The sequence below is a fragment of the Cynara cardunculus genome (genome assembly GCF_001531365.2).
Source record: "Cynara cardunculus var. scolymus isolate 2C chromosome LG 4, CcrdV1, whole genome shotgun sequence".
Taxonomy (NCBI): Eukaryota; Viridiplantae; Streptophyta; class Magnoliopsida; order Asterales; family Asteraceae; genus Cynara; species Cynara cardunculus.
Window position 1 is genome coordinate 5583425 of NC_037531.1, and position 23158 is coordinate 5606582.

A 23158-nucleotide genomic window follows, 5' to 3' on the forward strand; every position below is an offset into this window, starting at 1 on the left:
GTGTTGAAATTTTTGAGATGAAATGGCGGTGTAACCGCGAGAGAGATGAAATGGCGGTGTAACCGCGACGAAGATGAAAAGATATGTGATAGATATAGATAAAATATTTGTGATATACAGGTTTGATTCTAAACTGCTAGTTTAGAAAGTATGTTGTTGGTATGAGTCATATACACTCACTAGACCTTTTGGGTCTAGCGCTCAGTTGTTGGACTAACCTGTTTTGCAGGTCATCATACCTCGCAGGATAGAGGCAAGGGAAAAGTTTAGAATTGATGACTTTTAGTTACTCTTAAATGTATCTAAGAAAGTTTTTGTTAATCTGTATTTTGTAAACGATGTTACATTTTGTGTTATGAGTAATATCATGTGGATTATCTGTCTGGTGGAAATAGTGGGTTGTTACAGTCCCACTATTACAAGGATTCTTATAAGTACAAAATCTACATATGAAAATTTCCAAAAAGAAAATCTTGTACTATTACATGTAATACAACATGTATCTTCAAAAATAAGCAATCTCAAGCAGATCCTCAAAAGCAGATATCAGATTAGGAAAATAATCACATTTTTCCTTTCCCCTTATTATCCCCAGACCCCACCATTCCTGCACCGCATATTTTATAGACAGAAAAATGAGGGTTAGACCAGAAGGGTCTAGTGAGTGAATCCCTTCTTTGCAAATGCAGGGTGATAAACACCAAAATATAACAAAATATCTCTCTTCAGGAATATTTGCAATACATTCAAATAAAGCAGTTCTCAATGACATGTATAAAAGGATAAATCCAAGAACCTCAGTTCTTATTAATAAATACATCTGCTTAAAGATTCAATGTTCCCAATAAATATTGTAACCAAAACTTCTTTGAATTATCAAATCTTTCCTTTGTAATTAATAACATAAAGATTTAAGGCAATACTTGCCCTTTATGACAAACCATTTTTCCCCTTCTAAATAACATCTAAATTATTATTTCTAATAAAAATAATATCTCTAATTCATTAGGTCACAAAGAAATGATGACTCAAAGTTATTAAATCCAATTAGTAATAATAATAAGAGTTATAAATAATATCTGCATATGACAATGCCAACCTTATTCCAAGTACACCTCTCCTTGATATGTCACCCTTATTCCTTTATCAAAACAAGACTACTTATCAGAACAGACAAAAGTCACCACGTCTGAAAGTACCCATTCCCAGTTCCAAGCCAGAACAGACAAAAGTCACCATGTCTGGGGGAACTACCTCTTAAAATAAGTTTTGTACCAAAACAAACTTACGTCACCACGCTTGGTAGAAACAATGTATAAAATCCAATTCCATACCAAAACAGACTTACGTCACCATGCTTGGTGGGAATGTTTCCCAAAATATAGTTTCATACAAAAACAGACTTACGTCACCACGCTTGGTAGAAACATCTCCAAAAATCCAGTTTCATACCAAAACAGACTTACGTCACCACTCTTGGTAGGAACACATCTTTTATTTAAAAAGATATAAAATACCCCTTTGATAAATCCATACTCAAACTCAATAATAGACATTTTAAACTATATAAATGTCTAGAATATTAAACACTTAAAATTTATCAAATAAAAGTTATCCGGATATACAATCCGGACAACACTTGTCCCTTTTGTCCGATTTACTAATCCGGACAACCCATAATCGAGTTAAGGCTAAATCACATGATTGTCCGATTTAAAACAATTTGGACAACACATGATCGGTTTAAGACTAAACCGCTCAATACGTGACCGATTTATAGCTAATCTGCACGACCCTTAAGCGATTTAAGGCTAAACCGCACAATGTCTGGTCGTATTCATACTTCTCTATTCAAAACCTTTGACCGGTTTACATATTTCAAAATTCTCACTAACACCCTAAATCGCACAACACTTAACCGATTTATAATTAAATCGGACAACTCCTACCTGGTTTAAGAGTAATCCGGACAAGCTTTGTCCAGTTTATACCTAGTCTGATCAACCCTTGTCCGATTAAACCCAAATCGCACAAAACCAATTTTAAGGATAATACGCAGTTCTTTCTATAGTAATAATCAAAGCTTTTAAAAGTGTGTTTTTAGAAATTACTCACCTTATGCAAAAACTCTGATTTTGAAGAAGAATGGAAGACTAAATGCTTCTCCGGTCAACACTTCTCTAAAGCTCTCAACTTCTCAAAATAATGCAAGAAACCTTGACTGAAAACTTAGTCCTTCTATTTATACTTTCTAATTATAGAAAGTCGGCTACTACTCCCACATGCATGCATGCATAAATCACTGCCTAAATATGCATATCATTCCATACATACATACACTTCACATGCACATTTATATTATGCACACATTTATATATATATATATATATACATATATATATATACATATATATATATATACATATCCCTTATGTGTAAAAATACACATACTCACGTATTTAACCCATGTAAGCATGTATCCATATAAATAATTAATTCACATAATAAATACCTTGAGCAATAACTCGGACCCGGTTATCACAGTGTGGACTACACAAATTTATCAGACTCAATATGTGATCAAAAAGACTTGAAGGGGGGACATATATCCTTCTGATTCAATATCAACTTTCTCTGAATGAGAAATTGATAGATGATGAGTTGCATGCCCCAATTGTTATTGAAATACTTATATGTTGAGAGATAAATGAGTAGATGGTAGGGTTGTGACAAGAATTGGCCTGGGCTTTGCCTTTTTCAATATTAGTCTTGAAAGAATTGAGAACTAATAGATTGTGTGGTATGCCTGGATTTTAGTAGTTTGGAACAAGATTCTCGTATTCTTTTAATCCTGACACAACTCTTGTCAATTCTTTTAGCTCACCACAACTACCCCTCTCTTTTGCGTTTTAAGCTCTACACACAAACCCTTTTTGAGTTTAAGCTCACTCAGATATGGTTGTCCTCTTGGTAGGTCTGTCGTTTCTGACATTCCATAGAGGTATTTCTGATAAGCACTCAGTCCCTCCTAAAGTTTAGCATTATGCACAGTTGATCACAAACAGTTGATCAAAAATATTATTGCAGATAAGCACAATGATCAGATAAAAATTGATCAAGAAATTTGGCTTTTAAGCACAATCAATAAAGGAATGATGTGACAACAATTAGATTATTCAATATGTGAAAGAAATGAATGAAGATCTGTAAGAACGAGTTTACAGATTCTGATATTTAAAAAATTATTGAATGTATATCAATCAAAGTAAAAAAATACCAGAAAACAAACTTTGAATACAAACGAGCGTATTATCACCGAAAATGATTTTATATAAGAGACGTGATAATAATAGTTTGAAGAACAGCTGAAACAGGTATTGGAGTTATGTACGATGAGAAATTACACACGTAAAATCTCAGGAAATACCTGTTCAGAAAATGTACTCGTTTCCCAAAAAAAATTCATTTTCCAAAAACATTTATTAAAAACTTCTAGAGACTCCCCCTAGAAAGTTGATTTCAGTAATGATTCAGTTTACCTCAAAAGAATAAAAAAAATGGAAACATGTTTAGCACGGGTCCCAAACTGTGTGTTTAGAAGCCACACTCGGTAAAGCACGGGTCCTGAACTGAATTGTTCAGAAGCCTTGTTTGGAATAGATTACAACTCCCCCTGCATTGGTGTATCACTGATATGATATTCTGATCAACACAAAATTGACACCTGCAAAACCAGATTAAGTAGATTTTGGTACCCAGATGAATTTGGATCCTATTTTGTTAGTATCGGGCTGGGGTATGTTGTAACTTCCAAACCATCTATTTCTATTTGATGTATTCTTTTTAACACTTTGAACTGGATGATCAGAAATAAAATATGACCCATACCAGTTATTGTGATCATACATGTTCTTACATTTCCAACTGTTCTGATAATTGTTATCTCCATGCCATCTGTTGAACCTTTTCTTATTGACAAAATCATTGGTTCTGCATGTTGAGCACATAATTCTTCTCTTGCTAAGATTGATCAGATAATTAGTGGATCTCACAATGCAAGGAAGAACAGAGTTAGTAACAACAGGTGTATGAGATGAAACAGAATCAAGCTTTATTAACCCAAATGCTTTTAGTCTTAGAAAATTTATTAGATGATCTGATAACATACCCTTGATAATATTGATTAGAATAACGAGATAGTTCTTAGAAACAGTAGATTTAGGGCTGCTTGAATAACTGTTCGATTTGGAACATTCATAGAAGCTAGTTTTACACTGTGATGGAGAACCAATTGAGCTTTGTGCACAAGAAAAGTCTTTGACTTTCTGTAAAAGCTGGTCCCTTTCAGCAGTAACTAAATCAAACTTAATTTTAAGTTCAGTTCTCATCTTCAGCTCAGTCTCAAGTTCTGTCTTCAGATCAGACAATTTACTTTAAGTATCCAGGAGTTTACCTTCTAACTCCTTCTGAAGCATTTCAAACTTTTTCTTCTGATTTATTAACTCTCTTTTTTCTTCACCTGAGCTGCTCTTATCATTCTCCGAAGCGATGTCAAGCCACTTTTTCTTATTAGTAAGCTCTTTAGCAATAGTTGTATACTTCTTTGAAGTATTTCTCTTTTCAAGAGCAAATTGCTTCTTCTYTTCGTCTAAAGTCTTCTGCTTTAGAGCAATGCTTTCAGATAACTATTGTATTTGGCTCTGACAGTCTTCTGAGATGTCTTTCTTCTCTTTATCATTCTTGGCCCGTTTCAAGATGATCAGCTGTTCAAAATCAGATATTTGCTTTAACAACATTTTTGCATTCAGCTCTAGAGAGTTAATCTTATTTTCATAAGATATACGTTCAGCTTCAAATCTCCTTTCAACTTCTATTATCTTATTTTTCTCTTTCTCCAAAACTTTCCTTTCACCATTCAAATCCTTTTCCGCTTCTAAGACCTTTTCTTTCTCTAAGTTCAGAAGCTTTCTTAGCTCAAACATGTCACTTTCAGAATTATGAGATTTATCAGTTAAGTCATCAGTTTTAGGATGCTTTCTACCTGAAGAATTTCTTTCAGCTCTCAATTCACTCTGAACTTCTTGGAGTTTGTGAAAYAGATCGTTATTAGACTTACTCCATGTTTTCAATTCAATATCACAATCTTTTCTTACGTCATTCAGAGAATTTTCAAGTTTATTAATTTGATTCTTGAAACCATTCTCAACTCTTTCTAAAATCTCTTTATGCTCTTTTTGTAAATTTGCAATAAATTCCACATTTGAATGGTTCTCATAGAAAAATGTTTATGTATTTATCTATATAGTCCATAATGCTTTTCTCCAATTCAGCAATCTCAGCTCTCTTCTCTTTATTCTCCTTCTCTAGAATATCTGCCATTAAGAAAATTAAGATTGATTAATCGAATCAAATGTTGTGAAATTAGATAAAAGAAATCAAATACAGTTAAGCTCAAACACACAAACAGAAAGAAAAAAAATATAAAAACTGAAGAGAATTAAAAAACGACAAAAAACTGTCAAAAATCAGTAAAACAGTCAAAGCTGTTGAAAACAATTAAAACTGTTAAAAACATTCAAAAACTGTTGAAACTGATTAAAAACAGTTTATACGACACAAATCAGCTCAAAATTCTCAAAAACAGTTCAGAAAACAAATCAAAACAGATAAAACACAGTGAAATCCAAACAAAAAAAATAGATCAAAAAAATCTAGATGAAAGATGAAAAAAAAAATAAATGCCAAATTGGGCCAAGAAATAGAAAGAAGAAGAAAAAACAAAATGGGCTAAGCTAAGTAAACAAGATAAAATCGGCTTAAAAAAATTCACACAAGTTGGGCTAAAATAATAAAAGGAATTACAAAACAAACAGCCCAAATTAAATCTTGTTAGGGCCCAAACCAAATCAAGGTTAAATCCAGATGCTGCTTCCAAATCAGATACAAATCCGTCCAAGGAAGCTCAGATTGAGCGATGAACTACTGAATCCACTTAAGCCTTGTGCGAAATGATACCTTATCCGGTCATAACCTGTGAGATTAACAGCCTAATTGAAAGTTCCTGCCTTCTGTGCAATCACAACAGCAAACACAGTTATGTCTACTAGAAAAAAGATAATGCAGATAACCCTCAATCTGTACTCAAAGCTAATGAATACAGTTGTGAATGCCTGTGTTTCTGATACCTCAAAATGACTTGTGAACATGTTTTCAAAATTGTGAAAGAAGGCTGCAATTATCAAAGAAGGCTGCAATTATCAATTTCAAATATTGTGGCCACATTTATTACAATTTAGACAATTGGAATTCGGCGCCTGACTTTGAAGAATCAAGTTACATGCTTTCACAACAACTAAAATGTGACTATAAAAGGGGAGGTTGATTCTTCATTTGCAGATCATCCCAAACACATCCTTTTTTCACAGAATACATATATACAAAATCCTTTGTATTGTATTTTTTGTATTCCAACCTTGTAAACACTTCAACATATAGTGAATTGGTTCTCGGCTTCCTCCGCCCGTGGTTTTTTCCCGATTTGGGTTTCCACGTAAATCCTTGTGTCTATCTTACTTATTGTCTCGGTTCTTTTCGTTCGTGATTAATTATGCTTGATTAAAATATTAATTCCATTCCGCGTCAAACTAATCTTATTATTATTTGCTCAGATTCTTGGGGTGTGTTTCAAACACATTTACAACAATTGGTATCAGAGCATCCGGGTTTTAATATTAGTTTGTTGGAATTATTATTTTAAGCGTTTAATCATGTCTTCGATGAAGTTCGATATTCCGTTACTGGATCGAAACACCAGATTCCCTTTATGGCAAGTCAAGATGAGGGATGTTCTCATCCAGATGGATCTACATCAGGCGTTGCTGGGCGTTGACAAAATGCCCGCATCATGGACAAACGAAGAAAAGGAGATGCGTGGTCTGAAGGCTTTATCTCAAATTCGCTTACATCTATCTGACGATGTATTGCTAGATGTTCTGAAGGAAACTTTTGCGGCTTCACTATGGCTGAAATTGGAGCAGTTACTAATGACGAAGAGCCTACCCAACAAGCTGCATCTGAAGCAGCGACTGTTTAATCTCAAGATGATGGAAGGTGGCTCTCTATCCGATCACATTTCCATGTTCAAAGAGTTAGTCAATAACTTGGAGAACATGGATGTCTAGTACGAGGATGAAGATTTGGCTTTATTCTTGTTGTCATCATTACCCGAATCCTACAGCCATTTTTGGGATACTATCATCTAGCCGCGACACTCTTGTGTTAGATGAAGTTCTTACAGCCTTAGACTCTAAGAAGAAGATGAAGCAGATTACAGGTGGAACAGAAACAAAGGCCGAAGGCTTAAATGCCAGAGGCAGAACATCAGACAAAGGTAAAAACTTCCAACGAGGCAGATCCAAGTCTAAAGGCAAACAGAAGTTTTGCAACTATTGCCACAAAAAGGGACATACTATCGACGAATGTTTTAAACTGAAAAACAAAGAGAGGTTGGCAGACAGCAAAAAGGCAAGTACTTCGGATGAAGCTGATGTAGCAGAGGCCGGTTGTATTGGAGAACTTCTAACAGTTTATTCAGATGAACTGGATTCTTCTGATGAATGGATTCTCGACTCTGGTTGTACTTTTCATATGTGTCACAACAGAAGTTGGTTTTACACATTTGAAAAGGTTAACCATGGTTATGTTCTGATGGGCAACAACTCTACATGTCCAGTTGTTGGACATGGTTCTGTCAGAATCCGAATGTATGATGGAGTCATCCGAACCATTGGGGATGTTCGATACGTCCCTGACCTTAGAAGAAATTTGTTATCACTCAGCACCTTTGATAAAAAGGGTTATGAGTTTGCCGGTAAAGCTGGAGTTCTCAGAGTTTTCAAAAATGACTCTAACTCACTGAGGGCCAGACGAAAAACCTCAGATCTTTACTTTCTCGAAGGGTAAACAATTTCGAGTGATGTTGTTGTCGCTTCAAAGTCACTCTCAGAACCATATCAGTCCCGTCTTTGGCACCTTCGACTCGGCCACATGAGTTTTCAAGGCATGTCAGAATTGAGTCGAAGATGTTTACTTGGTAATCAGAAGGTGGTAGAGTTAGAATTCTATGAAGATTGTATTTACGGCAAGGCAAAACGAGTGCGATTTATGAGTGGCGTTCACATGAAGAAAGGGCCACTCGATTATGTTCACTCGGATTTATGGGGACCAGCTCGAGTTGCTTCGAAAGGTGGAGCTATATATATGCTCACTATTATTGATGATTTCTCAAGAAAGGTGTGGTGTTTCTTTCTAAAGCATAAGGGAGACGTTTTCTCTACCTTCAGAGATGGGAAACTTCAGGTTGAAAAGCAGTCAGGTTTGACGGTAAAGTATCTGCGTACGAATAATGGACTGGAGTTCTGCTCAGAAGAGTTCAATGCCTTCTGCCGAAAAGAAGGCATTACTCGTCATCGCACAGTAGTCCATACACCTCAACAAAATGGTGTAGCCGAAAGGATGAATTGCACCATTATGGAGAAGTTCCGCTGTATGTTTTCTTATTCCAAATTGCCAAAGTCTTTTTGGGCTGAGGCTGCTTCGACTGCTTGTTATGTTATTAACCGATCACCGTCACGAGCAATTGAGAAGAAAACTCCGTTTGAGTTATGGTCCGGTAAACCTGTCGATTATTCATATTTAAAACCATTTGGGTGTCCAACGTATGCACGAGTTGACAACGGGAAGTTAGAGCCGAGGGCACTTAAATGTGTCTTTCTTGGGTATAATCCGGGTGTAAAAGGTTACAAGTTGTGGAGCTTTGATCTAAAGAAAGTTATCATCTCAAGAGATGTTACTTTTGATGAGTCTGCAATGATTCAACCAATTGCTGACCCTTCTAAAAGTACATATGCATTATCTGAAGCAAGTAAAGAGAAAGCCAAAATGGAGGTGGAGCTTCCTACTTCACTTACCACTAATCAGAGTACAAATCAGCATCAAGATTCTTCTTCATCGGATGAGCATGTTGTTGGTGAGGATCCAACACCTTCATAACCACAAGCTACTACTCCAAGCATTGCAAGAGATAGACCGAGAAGACAGATTGTTCCTCCAAAGAAGTATGCTGAAGCTGATTTGGTTGCTTATGCTCTTATTGTTGCTGATAACATTGAGTCCGGAATGGAGTCTGCAAATTATGATGAGGCTATCAAATCTGAAGACTCAAGTGATTGGATGATCGCTATGCAAAGTGAGATGGAATCCCTGCAAAGAAATGGTACTTGGGAGATAGTTCCTATTCCGAAAGGTAAAAGACCAGTCAAATGCAAGTGGGTCTACAAGATCAAAGAACCTGTCGGCCCGAAAGAGAAACCAAGGTACAAGGCTCGATTGGTAGCTAAAGGCTACAGTCAGATCCCARGCATTGATTATACTRACATTTACTCCYCAGTTGTCAAACACACTTCTATCCGTGCATTGTTGGGGTTAGTTGCTTCTAATGATTACGAATTGGAGCAACTAGACGTTACTACAGCTTTCTTAAATGGTGAGCTTGAGGAAGAGATTTTCATGCAACAACCTGAAGGTTTTGTAGTCCCTGGCAAGGAGGAGTACGTATGCAAATTAAAGAAATCTCTCTATGGCCTCAAGCAGTCTCCTAGACAATGGTACAAGAGGTTCGATTCTTTCATGACCAGTCACAAATTCAGCAGGTGCACCTATGATAGTTGCGTTTATTACAAAACYGGYGACGATGGTTCAAAGATCTACCTGCTCYTGTAYGTKGATGACATGTTAATCGCAGCAAAAGATATGAAGGAGATTCAGAAGTTAAAAGACCAGTTGAAAGCTGATTTTGAAATGAAGGACTTAGGAGCTGCCAAAAAGATTTTAGGTATGGAAATTGTTCGTGACAGGAAGTCTAGGGTCTTGCATCTTTCTCAAAAAAGTTATATTGAGAAAGTCCTAAGACGCTTCAGTATACATGAAGCAAAGCCTGTTAACACACCTTTTGCAGCTCATTTCAAGTTATCATCCGCTTTGAGTCCTACTACTGAGACTGATATGATTTGTACGCGTCCTAATTTGGCTTATGCTGTTAGCATGGTTAGTAGATACATGGCGAACCCGGGGAAAGAACATTGGAAAGCAGTGCAGTGGATTTTTCGTAATTTACGCGGTACGTCTTCTATGTGTTTACACTTTGGTAAATCTAACACTGGGGTGTTTGGATATGTTGATTCAGATTATGGCAAAGATTTGGATAAACGAAGATCAATTACAGGGTATGTGTTTACTCTAAATGGTTGTGCTATTAGTTGGAAAGCCCAGTTGCAGTCTACAGTTGCACTGTCTTCTACTGARGCAGAATACATGGCGATTACAGAAGCAGTTAAGGAAGATATCTGGTTGAAGGGATTATTTGGAGAACTCGACGATAGAATAGAGGTRACCACARTTTTCTGTGACAACCAGAGTGCTATCTTCTTGAGTAAAGATCAAATGTTTCATGACCGAACAAAGCATATTGATATTCGTTATCATTTTGTGCGGGATATCATTGAAAAAGGTGATTGTGTCGTGGATAAAATTCATACAGATTATAATCCCGCTGATATGTTCACTAAAAGYCTTCCTATAGCCAAGTTTAAATTATGTTTGGACTTSGTGGGTGTTTCTGATCGCAGTTGAGCTTGAAAGGCTCGAGGTGGAGGAAGTATTTTAACTTTTCAGAATCAATTATTTCTCTATATGGTGATTACAGGATCTTATAGACTTTGGGAAATTTGATGAGTTGTTTCTCTGCATTTTGAAATCAAGGTGGAGATTGTGAACATGTTTTCAAAATTGTCCAAGAAGGCTGCAATTATCAAAGAAGGCTGCAATTATCAATTTCAAATATTGTGGCCACATTTATTACAATTTAGACAATTGGAATTCGACGCCTGACTTTGAAGAATTAAGTTACATGCTTTCACAACAACTAAAATATGCCTATAAAAAGGGAGGTTGATTCTTCATTTGCAGATCATCCCAAACACATCCTTTTTCACATAATACATATATACAAAATCCTTTGTATTGTATTTTTTCTATTCCAACCTTGTAAACACTTCAACATATAGTGAATTGGTTCTCGGTTTCCTCCGCCCGTGGTTTTTTCCCGATTTGGGTTTCCACGTAAATCCTTGTGTCTATCTTACTTATTGTCTCGGTTCTTTTCGTTCGTGATTAATTACGCTTGATTAAAATATTAATTCCATTCTGCGTCAAACTAATATTATTATTATTTGCTCGGATTCTTGGGGTGTGTTTCAAACACATTTACAACATGACTGATGAAAAATAGCAAAATACACAGCACATATATAAGAATTTACAAAACAAACAAATCAGTCCACAAAATGAATAATCTGTTGACAATCAACAAAATGCTTATTGACAAAATCAACAGCTGCTATAGTTTTAGGCTTCTCGAACAACTTGCACCAATTCCATCGACAATCAAAGAAAAGAAATCCAGTACTTCACTCACTGGTTGTGCAAGAGCTTATGTTCCTTGTAAAAATCCATCTTGACAACACCAATTTACACAGAATCTGGACAAGAAAGAAGACGAATCAGGATTGTGTGTGATACCAAAAACAGAAACTGAGATAGATTGTGTAACTTGACTTAAAACGGACAAGTCTGATATACAATAGTCTGCTCACAGACGCTTCCAAAAATGAAGATGACAGACTACCTGGCGGAATCTTTTGCCCCATTAACAGCTAAAACTTCTCCACATAGATAGGAATGTTTGAGCAATTTAAGCTTTTGGAATCATTTTGGTGTCACAAACATGTCAAAAACTGGTGACATGGATATTAAATCGCTACTAGAAATTTACTCTTCTTATCACAGGAACATCACTTTAGAACAACCTTCGTGAGCTCTGAGCACTGCTGAACTTTTTGCTACCTGAGATTTTTAGCTCTGCTGAAACCTTTGATGAGTGGTTTCAAATTCTGGTGAAAATGATCAGGAAGAGGTTGTTCAACAGCTTCACAAGGTTCTACGGCCCTTCTTACTTCAAAGATTGAAGTCAGATGTGGAGAAAAGTTTAGTGCAGAGAGATCTTGAGATAGTAAATTGAGGAATTGCAAGACAAGGAACTAGATGAAGCACATGAGCATCGGCGCAAAATAAACTCTGACAATACCAATTTTGTGCTATGAATGCCAACATCAAAAATCTGATACCAGTTGCTATCAATATGTGCTTTTCTGTATAGGACAGTTTAGTGCTACCCTTTTTAAATTCGAACAGTGGAACACAAACATACAAAGATTGTTGCTAAAAACCCGCCTAGGACTGTAAAAACAACCATCAATCTAAGCAATGTAGCTAGAATAAAAAACAAAATTGAGCGATGTATGATAAAATCGAACAAGACAGGAGCAATTTACAGTGAAATCGAACACAAGAAGTGATTTTCAGTGAGCGATTTAGGAATCAGCTCAAATCAGGCGATTTAGCTAAAAACACTTAAACCTAGTCTAATACCTGCGATTTATGCAAATCTGTTCATAGTGCTCACCATATCAAGCAATTAAGCAGAAACCAGTCGAGTGTAAGCAACACAAAACCTGTCAAGCCAAGCAATTTACACAAGATTGAACAATTTACAACAAAATCGAGTGAAAACCTAGATGGACTGAGTGATGAACATCAAACCCGATTAAGTTCTGTCCGATTAACTAACCTCCGGTCACTACCTGAGTTATGCCAAGCGATTTAGAATCTGCTCAACCATAATCCGCTCAAGCTGTCTCCGATTTAGACACTAAATCGACTAAGCTTTGTTCGAAATACACTCTAAATCGGTTAAGTTGTGACCGATATAGTCCCTTAATCCGCTCAAGTTGTGTGCGGATAACTCTCTAATCCGTTCATGCCTCAAGCGATGAAGTCTATAAATCGCTCAAGTTATGTACGAAATAGTTCCTTATCTGCTCAAGCTTCATGCGACAATCTCTAGTCCGCTCAAGAACCCTCAACCGGTTTAGCAATATCCGGTGTCCAAGCAAAATTTTCCAAGCGGTTTAAAGAAGTCCGGTTAAGCCTTAAACAAAGATCCAAGCGATCTAGCAAATCCGATCAAACCCCAAGCGATTTAGCTAAACCTAAGAACCTTGTGTAGATTTAACAGTGAACAATGAGAACAAATTGAAGATCTTGAGCGATTTACAAAGACCTTGAACGATTAAACCTCATGTCCAATGAAGAAAACCCCTGTCCGATTTAGAGAATGGACTTAATCCAAAAACCGATGGATTGGGCTTAATGAAAATGGGCCAAGAGAGATTAACTACCAAAAACATAAAAACAAAGCAAAGTTTAAAAAAATGGATCAAAACACTGACTTTTAAAAAAAAATCAAGAACACTAAAAACTTTCAAAATCACTAAAAATAATCAGATCGTAAAATTGAATGATCAAACCATGAAAACGAGTGAATAATAAAGATTCATGATTCCAATACGCACAATTTGATCACCATTTTAACACTAAAACAAAAGATTTTGAAATATTTTTGGATCAAACTAAAAAAAATTCAAGAACATGAAGAACACACAAAAAAAATTCAGAAAATTTCAAAAAAAACCGTCAAAACCAATGATATCTTCTTCTGATTTCATGCATAATCCCGCTCTGATACCAATTGTTGTCCACAATTAATCAATCTTCAATATATCTCTATGATTCCATGACAGATATGAGATTTTCTAATAAGAACATGAGAAGAGAGTTGAGAGGATTTGTCAACTTGGTCAACTTTACTAATACGTATAGAAATTTCACAATTGAACTCTCTAAAATTGCAAGGATTTACCCTTTATATAGGGTCAAACATGAGAAAAGGTCAAAGTCAAACTATCTTAAAGAAAAGTCAAACACGATGACTTTAACACAATTATAGACAATTTTATCTTTCAAGACGAATACAATTTTACACAGAATTTCATTCCTAACACTACACAATTGACCTATCCAATACACAAGTAGATATTGACGTCTGCTTGATATCCAAGGCATCCTTGATGCAGAATCTGCTATGGCATCGGCGTCTTTCACATTTAAACTTCAAATATCTGAACAAGTTGGTTTGCGACAACTTGGTTAAAGGCATCCCATACCTAGAGTTTCATCAAGACCATGTATGCGGTGCATGTGAGATGAGCAAACTGAAGAAAGCTTCACATAAGCTGAAGACATAGTTCAACACCGAACGTCCTCTACATTTACTCCATATGGATCTCTGTGGTCCTATGTGAGTTCAAAGCATTAACGGGAAGAAGTATGTGTTAGTCATAGTCGATGATTACTCGAGATATACCTGGGTTCATTTTCTAAGATCAAAAGATGAAGTGGCCGAGACAATAATCTCTTTCTTGAAGACAGTCCAAAATAATCTGCAACTGCCAGTTCAGAAAATCAGAACTGACAACGGAACTGAATTCAAGAACAATACACTCGGTTCATTCCTTGAATCCATTGGTATCACACATACGTTCTCGGCAGCCTGAACACCACAACGGAATGGTGTCGTTGAGCGTAAGAACAGAATATTGGTGGAAGCGGCGCTTACATTACTTACCTGCTCAAAGCTTCCATTATTCTTATGGGCTGAAGCAATGGCGATTGCTTGTTTTACCCAGAACCGATCCCTTGTTCACAAGAGGTTTGGTAAAACTCCGTATGAGATAATAAATAAAAGAATACCTAATATCAAATTCATTCGAGTTTTTGGTTGCAGGTGTTTTATTTTAAATGACAAAGAGGACAGAGGGAAGTTCGCTGCTAAAGCGGATGAAGCGGTCTTCGTTGGTTATTCCAAGACATCTGCTGCATATAGGGTCTACAACAAGAGGACCAAAATCATCAATGAGAGCGTGAATGTCTCTTTTGATGAAGTCATTGATGTGGCTTCTGAACAATTCATTTCAGGACTCGGGCTGATAATTAATACTACGTGGAAAGCTGATCAACCTAAATCTTCAAATTCTAATAATGCTGATTTAGATTCATTGTTTGAGAACTTTTATGAAGAATATTTTGAAAATAAATCTAATCAGTCTAATGATTTGTCCAGGAATATAGAGATCGAACAACAGTTATCTGGTCCATCTCCTGATGTTCCAGTAACTGAAACTGAAGAAGAAACGAAAGTCGTTGATGAAGAAATAGAGATGGAAACTCCTGATGGTCCAGTTCAGCGTGAAGAGGGTGAAAATTCTGAAGTGCAAGAGGTATCGGTCGTACAAGATGAAAATACCCTACCTTAGCCAGATATTCAACCTATTCCAGTTCCAAATATTGAACCTTCACCTGAACCTGTTCCGATAAACTCCCCAAATACTTACACTAATCAAAACTCATATCAAAGCTCATATGTTCCCCTACCTCATGACAAGAAGTGAACCATAAATCACCTAATACATCAAGTTATTGGTGATCCATCAGCACCTATTCGTACACGGTCTGCGACAACTAATGAGTGTCTATACTCCACGTTCTTAAGTAATATTGAACCATCTAAGGTATCTGAAGCCTTAGTTGATCCGGATTGGATACTCGCATTGCAAGAGGAGCTGAACCAGTTTGAAGCACTCAAAGTCTGGAGATTGGTACCTCGTCCTAACAATAAGACGAATATCGGTACAAAATGGGTATTCAAGAACAAAAAGGATGAAGACGGCGTTGTCATTAGAAATAAGGCCCGACTTGTCGCTAAAGAATACAATCAACTAGAAGGCGTTGACTACGACGAAACTTTTGCCCCGGTAGCAAGGATCGAAGCAATACGGATGTTTCTGGTGTACGCGGCACACAAAAACTTCACAATGTACCAGATGGACATCAAGACAGCATTTCTGTATCGTTTTCTCAAGGAAGAAGTCTACGTTGCTCAACCGGAAGGTTTTGTGGATCAGTCAAAGCCGGATCATGTTTACATCCTTGACCGAGCTCTTTATGGTCTTAAACAAGCTCTGAGAGCCTAGTATGACATCTTATCAGATTTTCTGGTAAAGTCAGGCTTCTCGAAAGATAATATTGACACAACTATTTTCATTAAAAAGGAAAAGTCCGATATTATTTTGATATAAATTTATGTAGACGACATAATATTTGGATCTACAAACCCAAAATACTACAAAAACTTTTATGCCTTAATGGTTTCGCGTTTTAAAATGAGCATGATGGGTGAGATGAACTTCTTTTTAGGTCTTCAAGTAAAACAATTATCTTCGGGTATCTTTATTTGTCAAACAAAATATATTTTTGATATCCTGAAGAAATTTAATTTGGAAAACTGTTCATCTATAAAAACACCTATGGCTCATGGAACGAAAATACATGCTGATCCGTCTGGAAAAGCTGTAGATCAGAAAACATACCGAGGCATGATACGTTCTTTAATGTATTTGACGTATTGTAGACCTGGTATTATGTTTTCAACACATCTTTGTGCCAAATATCAGGCTAATCCAAAGGAGTCCCATTTAAGTATCGTTAAGCGCATTTTCTGTTATCTCAAAGGGACTGCTAATCTTGGAGTCTGGTATCCCAAGGGTACTAGTTTTGAACTGACAGCTTACTCAGATGCAGACTATGCAGGTTGTATATTGGACAGGAAAAGCACATCGGGACATCTACAATTTTTGGGAGACAAATTAGTCAGTTGGGCAACAAAGAAACAGAACTGTGTATCCATATCTACTGCCGAAGCAGAATATGTAGCTGCTGCGAGCTGCTGTTCTCAAGTTTTATGGATCCAGACACAGCTCAGAGACTACGGGTTCTATTTTAACAAAATTCCCATTTATTGTGATTCTAAAAGTGCAATTGCTATTTCTTGTAATCCTGTTCAACACACAAAGACCAAACATATAGATATCTGATATCATTTAATTGAAGATCATCTAGAAAAAGGAACCATTGAACTGTATTTTGTAAATACAGAGTTTCAATTAGCTGACATATTTACGAAAGCTTTAGATGAAAAATGTTTTAGCTTTCTTGTATCTAAGTTAGGTATGCTTAACTTGAAGATTTGAATTTTTATTAAAAACGGTTAAATTTATTGAATTGTATTTAATTCAAATTCATTTGGTCAAATATCTGTATTTTTTAATACAAGTCAGTGTTTTAATTTTCTATCTGATTTTAAATTTCTTGATCGTGAGAATCTATATTTGAGGGGGAGTGTGGATCTTTATCTATATTTTTTTTATTTGATCATATTTTGAGGGGGAGTGATTTTATCTCTTTTGGACTAACAGTTTAAATTTTTCTTACAGATATTTAAACATTATCTAATTTTTTGAAAGATGTAGAGTTTAAAAATATAAGTGTTTGACCGATTTAGACTAATCCGGACAACACTTGTCCGATTTATTGCAAATCCTGACAACGTAGTGTCCGATTTAGACTAATTCGGACAAAAGGCTATATGATAAACTCTTATCCAAATAAGGTTAGATATGTTTTACAAGGGATTGAGTGGATTTCTAAACCGCTTGGTATATTTGAGCGGATTGCTCAATCGCTTATGTTCTTAATGCATTTTAAGTGTTTAAATCGTTTGTTTGTTGAGCGATTTAACTTATTTGTTGAGCGATTTAAATTATTCATTGAGCAATTTATTCTTAAATCGATGGACTTTTGAGCGATTTATTCTTAAACCGGATGACTCTTGACCGGTGTTCTTCTAAATCGCCTATGCCTTGAGAGATTTATTGTCCGAATTATCACTTGGTTATTTCATATTCTCTAAATCGGACACCTCTTGTCCGATTAATCCTAATCCGGATAAGCTTTGAGCGGTTTAGAATCTGAACAGTTTTTGACTTTGACTATATATACTCGATTCATTTTTACTTCTCATTTTTTACATTTACCATAAATCGTTTGTTCCTATTCATCGTCGTCTCCGCCTAATCTCTGTTAAATCGCTCAAGACATTCAAGAACTTCATCTAATCTTTCTGTTTCTTCATCCATTTTTTCAAGGTTACATTTGTTTTGGAACTTGATGAATAATCCTATAACTATGATTCTCTTGGACTTATTGGACTGTTATAATATGTAACTAATTGAATCTCATAATTTTTTTTTGAATCTGAATCGAACATTTCTTTGGACTGTAAATCGATCGAACCTTAAAATGTGTCAAAACTTATATAATCAATTCTAATAAAAATGGTTTTAGGGTTAAGTTTTGTCCCATTTTTTTGTTAGGATTAGTTTAGGTTGAATTTTGCTGTGTTGATCGATTTAGTGTTTTTGAGTCTTGGCCGGATTATTCACCGGAGAAGGTGACCGGAGTTTACTCCGATCAACCTTAATCCGGTTGATAATGTTGTCCGGTTTAAGTCTGTCTTAGATTTTTTTGTTTCTCTTGTTGACCGGATTAGTAATCCGGTTGATATTTTTTTTTTAGAATTTTTTTTGTCAAATTTGTTTTAAGATTTTTTTCCTTTTATAGTTCAAATTTTCTTTTGAGTAATTTTTTTTTTTAGTTTTGGTTAAATTTTTTAGTTTTGTTAAAAAAATAGTTTTTTTTTATATCTTGATATTTTTAGTTTTTTCTATTTCCTTTAATTTTTTTTATTTTGAGTAATTCACTTTGTTTCATGAATTCGGGATCTAATATTTTAGATATTTTACAGGTAAATGACGGATATTCAACATCAGTCTGACGAGGAATCCCACATTCCTTCTGTCAGGTCTGACAACTTAACTAACCCTCCTCAACCATTAAACCAACCTATACCCGACGAAACCTTATTCCCACAATGCCAATATCTCGAAATGAAACCAAACAACCATTCATTCAGCTTCGATATGCCTGCCGAGTATCAAATAATCCCATAAATCCTGCGCGGTCACCCAATTGCCTATTCCCTTTCTGCCCACACACCAGTTCCAATGGTATATTTACAGCATTCTGGAATGCACTAACATTGGCCAAAGACGGAGAAATTTTTTATTTCGAAGGAAGCGTAGACGAGTATGTCAGACGATTGACATTAAAAAGACTTAGAAGAATACTACGTCTTTCTGGACCGAGCTCCACAGGCTTTGAAACGCTTGTAACAGATGATGACCTCTGTCGTGACATCAAACGGTTAGGATACTCGCAAGAGTTGACTAACCCGTCTCAATTCAAATGGCGTTTCCTACCGTCGATCTAGCATCTACTATTCTCAATCCTCAACAAATGCCTGACGTCAAAAAACTGTAGGAATCGATACGTGCAATAGTTCATTCCTAAAGTTCTTCCATGGGATCGTCTTTACGTGCAAATACGATTATGCCCTCATCATATGGAATGAACTGGTCGAGCTTGTTAATGCTAAGAGATTTCCGTCAAAAGCCAGAAAGTTCATGCCTTTTCAACGGTTTCTGCAACTTTTCATAAAAGCCATGATGAACTCAAACGAAAACATCCCAGCCAGAGCTAATAGTGAAATGGGGCCGACGTTTGTCTTGATTAGAATTCGGCAACATACTGAAGTTGAAGATCTGGACTCAATCATGGAGATTCCACCCGAGTTATTTGCCTTCGCTGATTAGAGGGCTCAGTGCGTTATAGATTATAGACGAGTGATAGATCCTATAGTTCAGCCAGAACCGATTGAACTTACCCCGGGATCACCCCATGCCTCAACTGTGAGAGAGGGTTTAGCTGTAGGTGAGAGCGTTCAGGAACACGGGTTACCTGAATATGGCTGTGAGTTGAGGGAAAATGTAACTGAGAGGGGTAACGAGGAGCGGGGAGCCTCTGATTAGCATAGATTTTCATCAGATAGTACTTCCTCGACTTCTTCATGTTCTGAAGATACAATATCCGACAATCAGGCAACTCAGGGTGATGACAATGACAATGATGATGATGATGCTGACAACCCTGCTCAACCGATTCTTTCATAGACTATTCAAATAGGAGCAGTGGTTGATAATATTGATGAGATTTTTTCAGAGTTTGAACCTCCACAAACTTGTCCAAGTCTGCATTCTCTGTCATTTAATGTTGATGATTTTGGAACCAGACCTGATGACTATGATCGAATGCTGGAAGACTTGTCAGATATTCCAGTAGAAGGAGAAGATGAGGGAGCTGAAGTTGAAAATGCTGAGAGATTGAGTGGAAGGGAAGCAGAAAAATATGGTGAGTGTGAGAGTGGAGCACAAAATCAAGACCAAGCTCCTTTCCTAGCTGAAACACATAGCCGGGCACCCACATCTGCTATTGACATTCATCCGTTGAATGTTGGTATTGAAGAAGACATAACTAGCCCAGCTATGCACTTGCACACCCAACCCGATCAATCAACTGGTTCTCAACAACCAGTTGTTTCATTTCAACACGGGGACTTAGCACATATGCTATCTACTTCTCACTTGGAGAATGTAGATATTGAAACAAGTAGGCCGCTGCCCCAGCCTACGACTTTGATTTTGGGCACCTCGAGTCTAGAGCCGATACACTTAGGTACACAAGAGTCTCGAGCATCTGTTGCTCCTATTGCGGTTCTTAGTGAACTCGCCGGAATGACCAGAGTGGTGTCATTTGACCTCCTACAAGGACCGGTCGGAAGTCCTACCAGTGCTACCACTTTACCAACACTGAACGTAGGCACAACAATTTACTCAACTGTTGTTTCAACTGGTAATCTAAGTGATCCAGGAGTTATTTTACCAAACCTTGTGTCAAGGGAATATTTGGACGACGCCCTAAAGGCTGTTCAAGACAATATGGATCTTCAGATTGCTAGTCTCAAAAGACTATTGAAGAGGAAGGAGCAAGTAGAAGAAGAACAACCATCTGCGCCATCACCACCGCCTGTACCTGAGCCTCCGACGGTACAAGAGCAATCGGTGGACGAACTTAAATCCTTGTTATACGCTAAACTGATTTCATCTCAAAATCCTGATGCAGAAGATGCAGATTTGGTTGGGCTTCTAAGACAACAAATTGATGAAAACCCCACAGTTCGAGCCTTAGAGTTTTTGGCCTTTCAGGATGTGATTGCTTCTAGCTTTACCAAAGTTAGTAAGTTAATCACATCAAACACCCAAGTTCTTAAAAGTTCAATTGATGCCCTTTTCGAACGGGTATCTATCCTAGAAAAGACTTGCTGAGCTTAGGCCACCTCACTCAAACGAAGGCATGATGACCCGAAAGATCCTGATCATCATGAGGGGGAGAGGAAAAGACAAAGGGTGGCTGAGTCGTCTGCTCGCACTCTTAGTATTGAAAGAGAGTCAGCTACTCAAGATGTTAATGTTGAAGGTTCTGTCCCTGAATCTACAAGGGAAAGAATTATTGAGGCAATAATTGTGGAAGATGATGATGTATTGGAGACAAGTCTAGCGATCGAGCCAATGGTTGAAAAGCCTGCGGACTCCACGGTAGGAACAAGGTTGCTACTGGACTTGTCAGCCAATATTGGTTTTAACGATGTCTTTGCTATAGAACTGGGTGGAGAACAGGATTTCGGAGAAGATATAGATAATATTGACGAATCATCTGGGTTATATTTTGACTTTGAAGCTGAAATCAATGATGAAGACCCAATATTCCCATTTCAGGGTGATCGTCAGACATTGCCAGAACCTTCCACTATAGTTGAAGCTGGTGCATCCAATACTCCCAGAGAGCCATTTGATCCGACTGAGATTTTTATGAAGAATTATGTGCCATTTGCAATTCGGGCAAACTTTCCAGGCTATGACAGGGCTAGAATCAAAGAGCCTTATCTTGAAGACATCTATTTTGGCATCTTCCTCCGGCACCGAAAAGCTCTAAGTGCTGATAAGATCCTTGGTATCCACAAGGAATCTAAAGACTATCGTTTGGAGTATAAACACTTCCTCAAAGCCAAGCGTCTCCCGATCAGTCAAGTTAGGATCAAACTTTGAGTTGTGTCAATGAAACAAATTGATGCTCAAAGACTTCTCAGAGTCTGGTATCCGGTATTCATAGTGACACGACAAGATGGTAAGGTCTGGAGATTTAATGAAGCCGACTTCTCAAACTTGTACTTAGAAGACCTGGAGTATATATACCATGGAATCCGGAATATGACGAACATAAATAAAGGAGTTCTTGTGGCTCTTAGTACGATCAAAAGGTTTATGCGTAGTCATGTCAAAGTTTCTATGGTTATTGATGTCCAAATGGGACTTGAAGATAGTAAGAGAATTATTAATTTGAAGAGACCTGATCAAGAGCTGGAAGACATTGAAGCGTATCCGTTCTACATGATTCTTGAACAACCAGAGTTCGGGGTGATATATGATGCTGAGGGTCGGATAAAGAAATTCATGAGGTTCAGTGAACTAAAAAAATTCTCTGATGGGGCTATTCGAATGGTGAGACGGGCGCTGGATACGAGAAGAGTTAATAATGATAAAGCTGCGGAGTCGGAGAGGATGAGTCCGAAGGAAAGGTACTTGCTGATAAATGCCTTGAATTTGCTTGAAGAAAAATTGCAATATCGGAATGCACTGAGGAGGCTGGATAAACTACTCGGACTCAGAAAGACAAGATTTACAAGAGTTCGAACTTGAATCCAAAGGGGGAGAATGTTGGGTTCAAGTATGTGCGTTAATGTTGTATTCAAATTCTCCTTTTATATTGCTTTGTAATAGTTAGGCCTTATTGTTTTCCTTAGTATAAATAGGGATTAGCTTCTTAATTGTAATTAGTTCTGCAATTAATCAGATTTAGTGCTGTTATGTTTTATCTCAAGAAATACAAAGAAGATTGGTGAAAATTCTCTCTACCCATATTCTTGATCTTCATCTTGAAGATTATTTTCTAATCTTGTATGATTTTGGGCATTTCAGTTAGGAGTTAATGACAAACCTTTAATTTTTGTTTATTACCAAGTAAGAAGTTTTGTTGACCAGTGTATAACTTTTTATTCATGAAAATCATCACTTTCAAGTTTCTGAGTTTGACTAGACTAATACATTATAGGGATAATAAAAAATAAATTGATAGGATATTTTGATGGGGTGCAAACCACGTGATCCAATTAAAATTAATCAAATCATTAATATATTTTTATTCTTCTTATTATTATTTTATATATTAATATACG

General features: G+C 36.7%; 1 protein-coding gene across 1 annotated transcript in view; it reads right to left on the reverse strand.

The window, feature by feature from the left end:
• Positions 1-18879: 18879 nt before the first annotated feature.
• LOC112510802 (histone H3.v1-like) overlaps positions 18880-23158 on the reverse strand; it is a 29986-nt gene continuing 25707 nt past the window's right edge. Inside the window, exon 3 of the mRNA XM_025116150.1 lies at positions 18880-18954. Coding sequence (XP_024971918.1) covers positions 18880-18954 — 75 coding nt within the window. The remainder of the gene's footprint in view (positions 18955-23158) is intronic.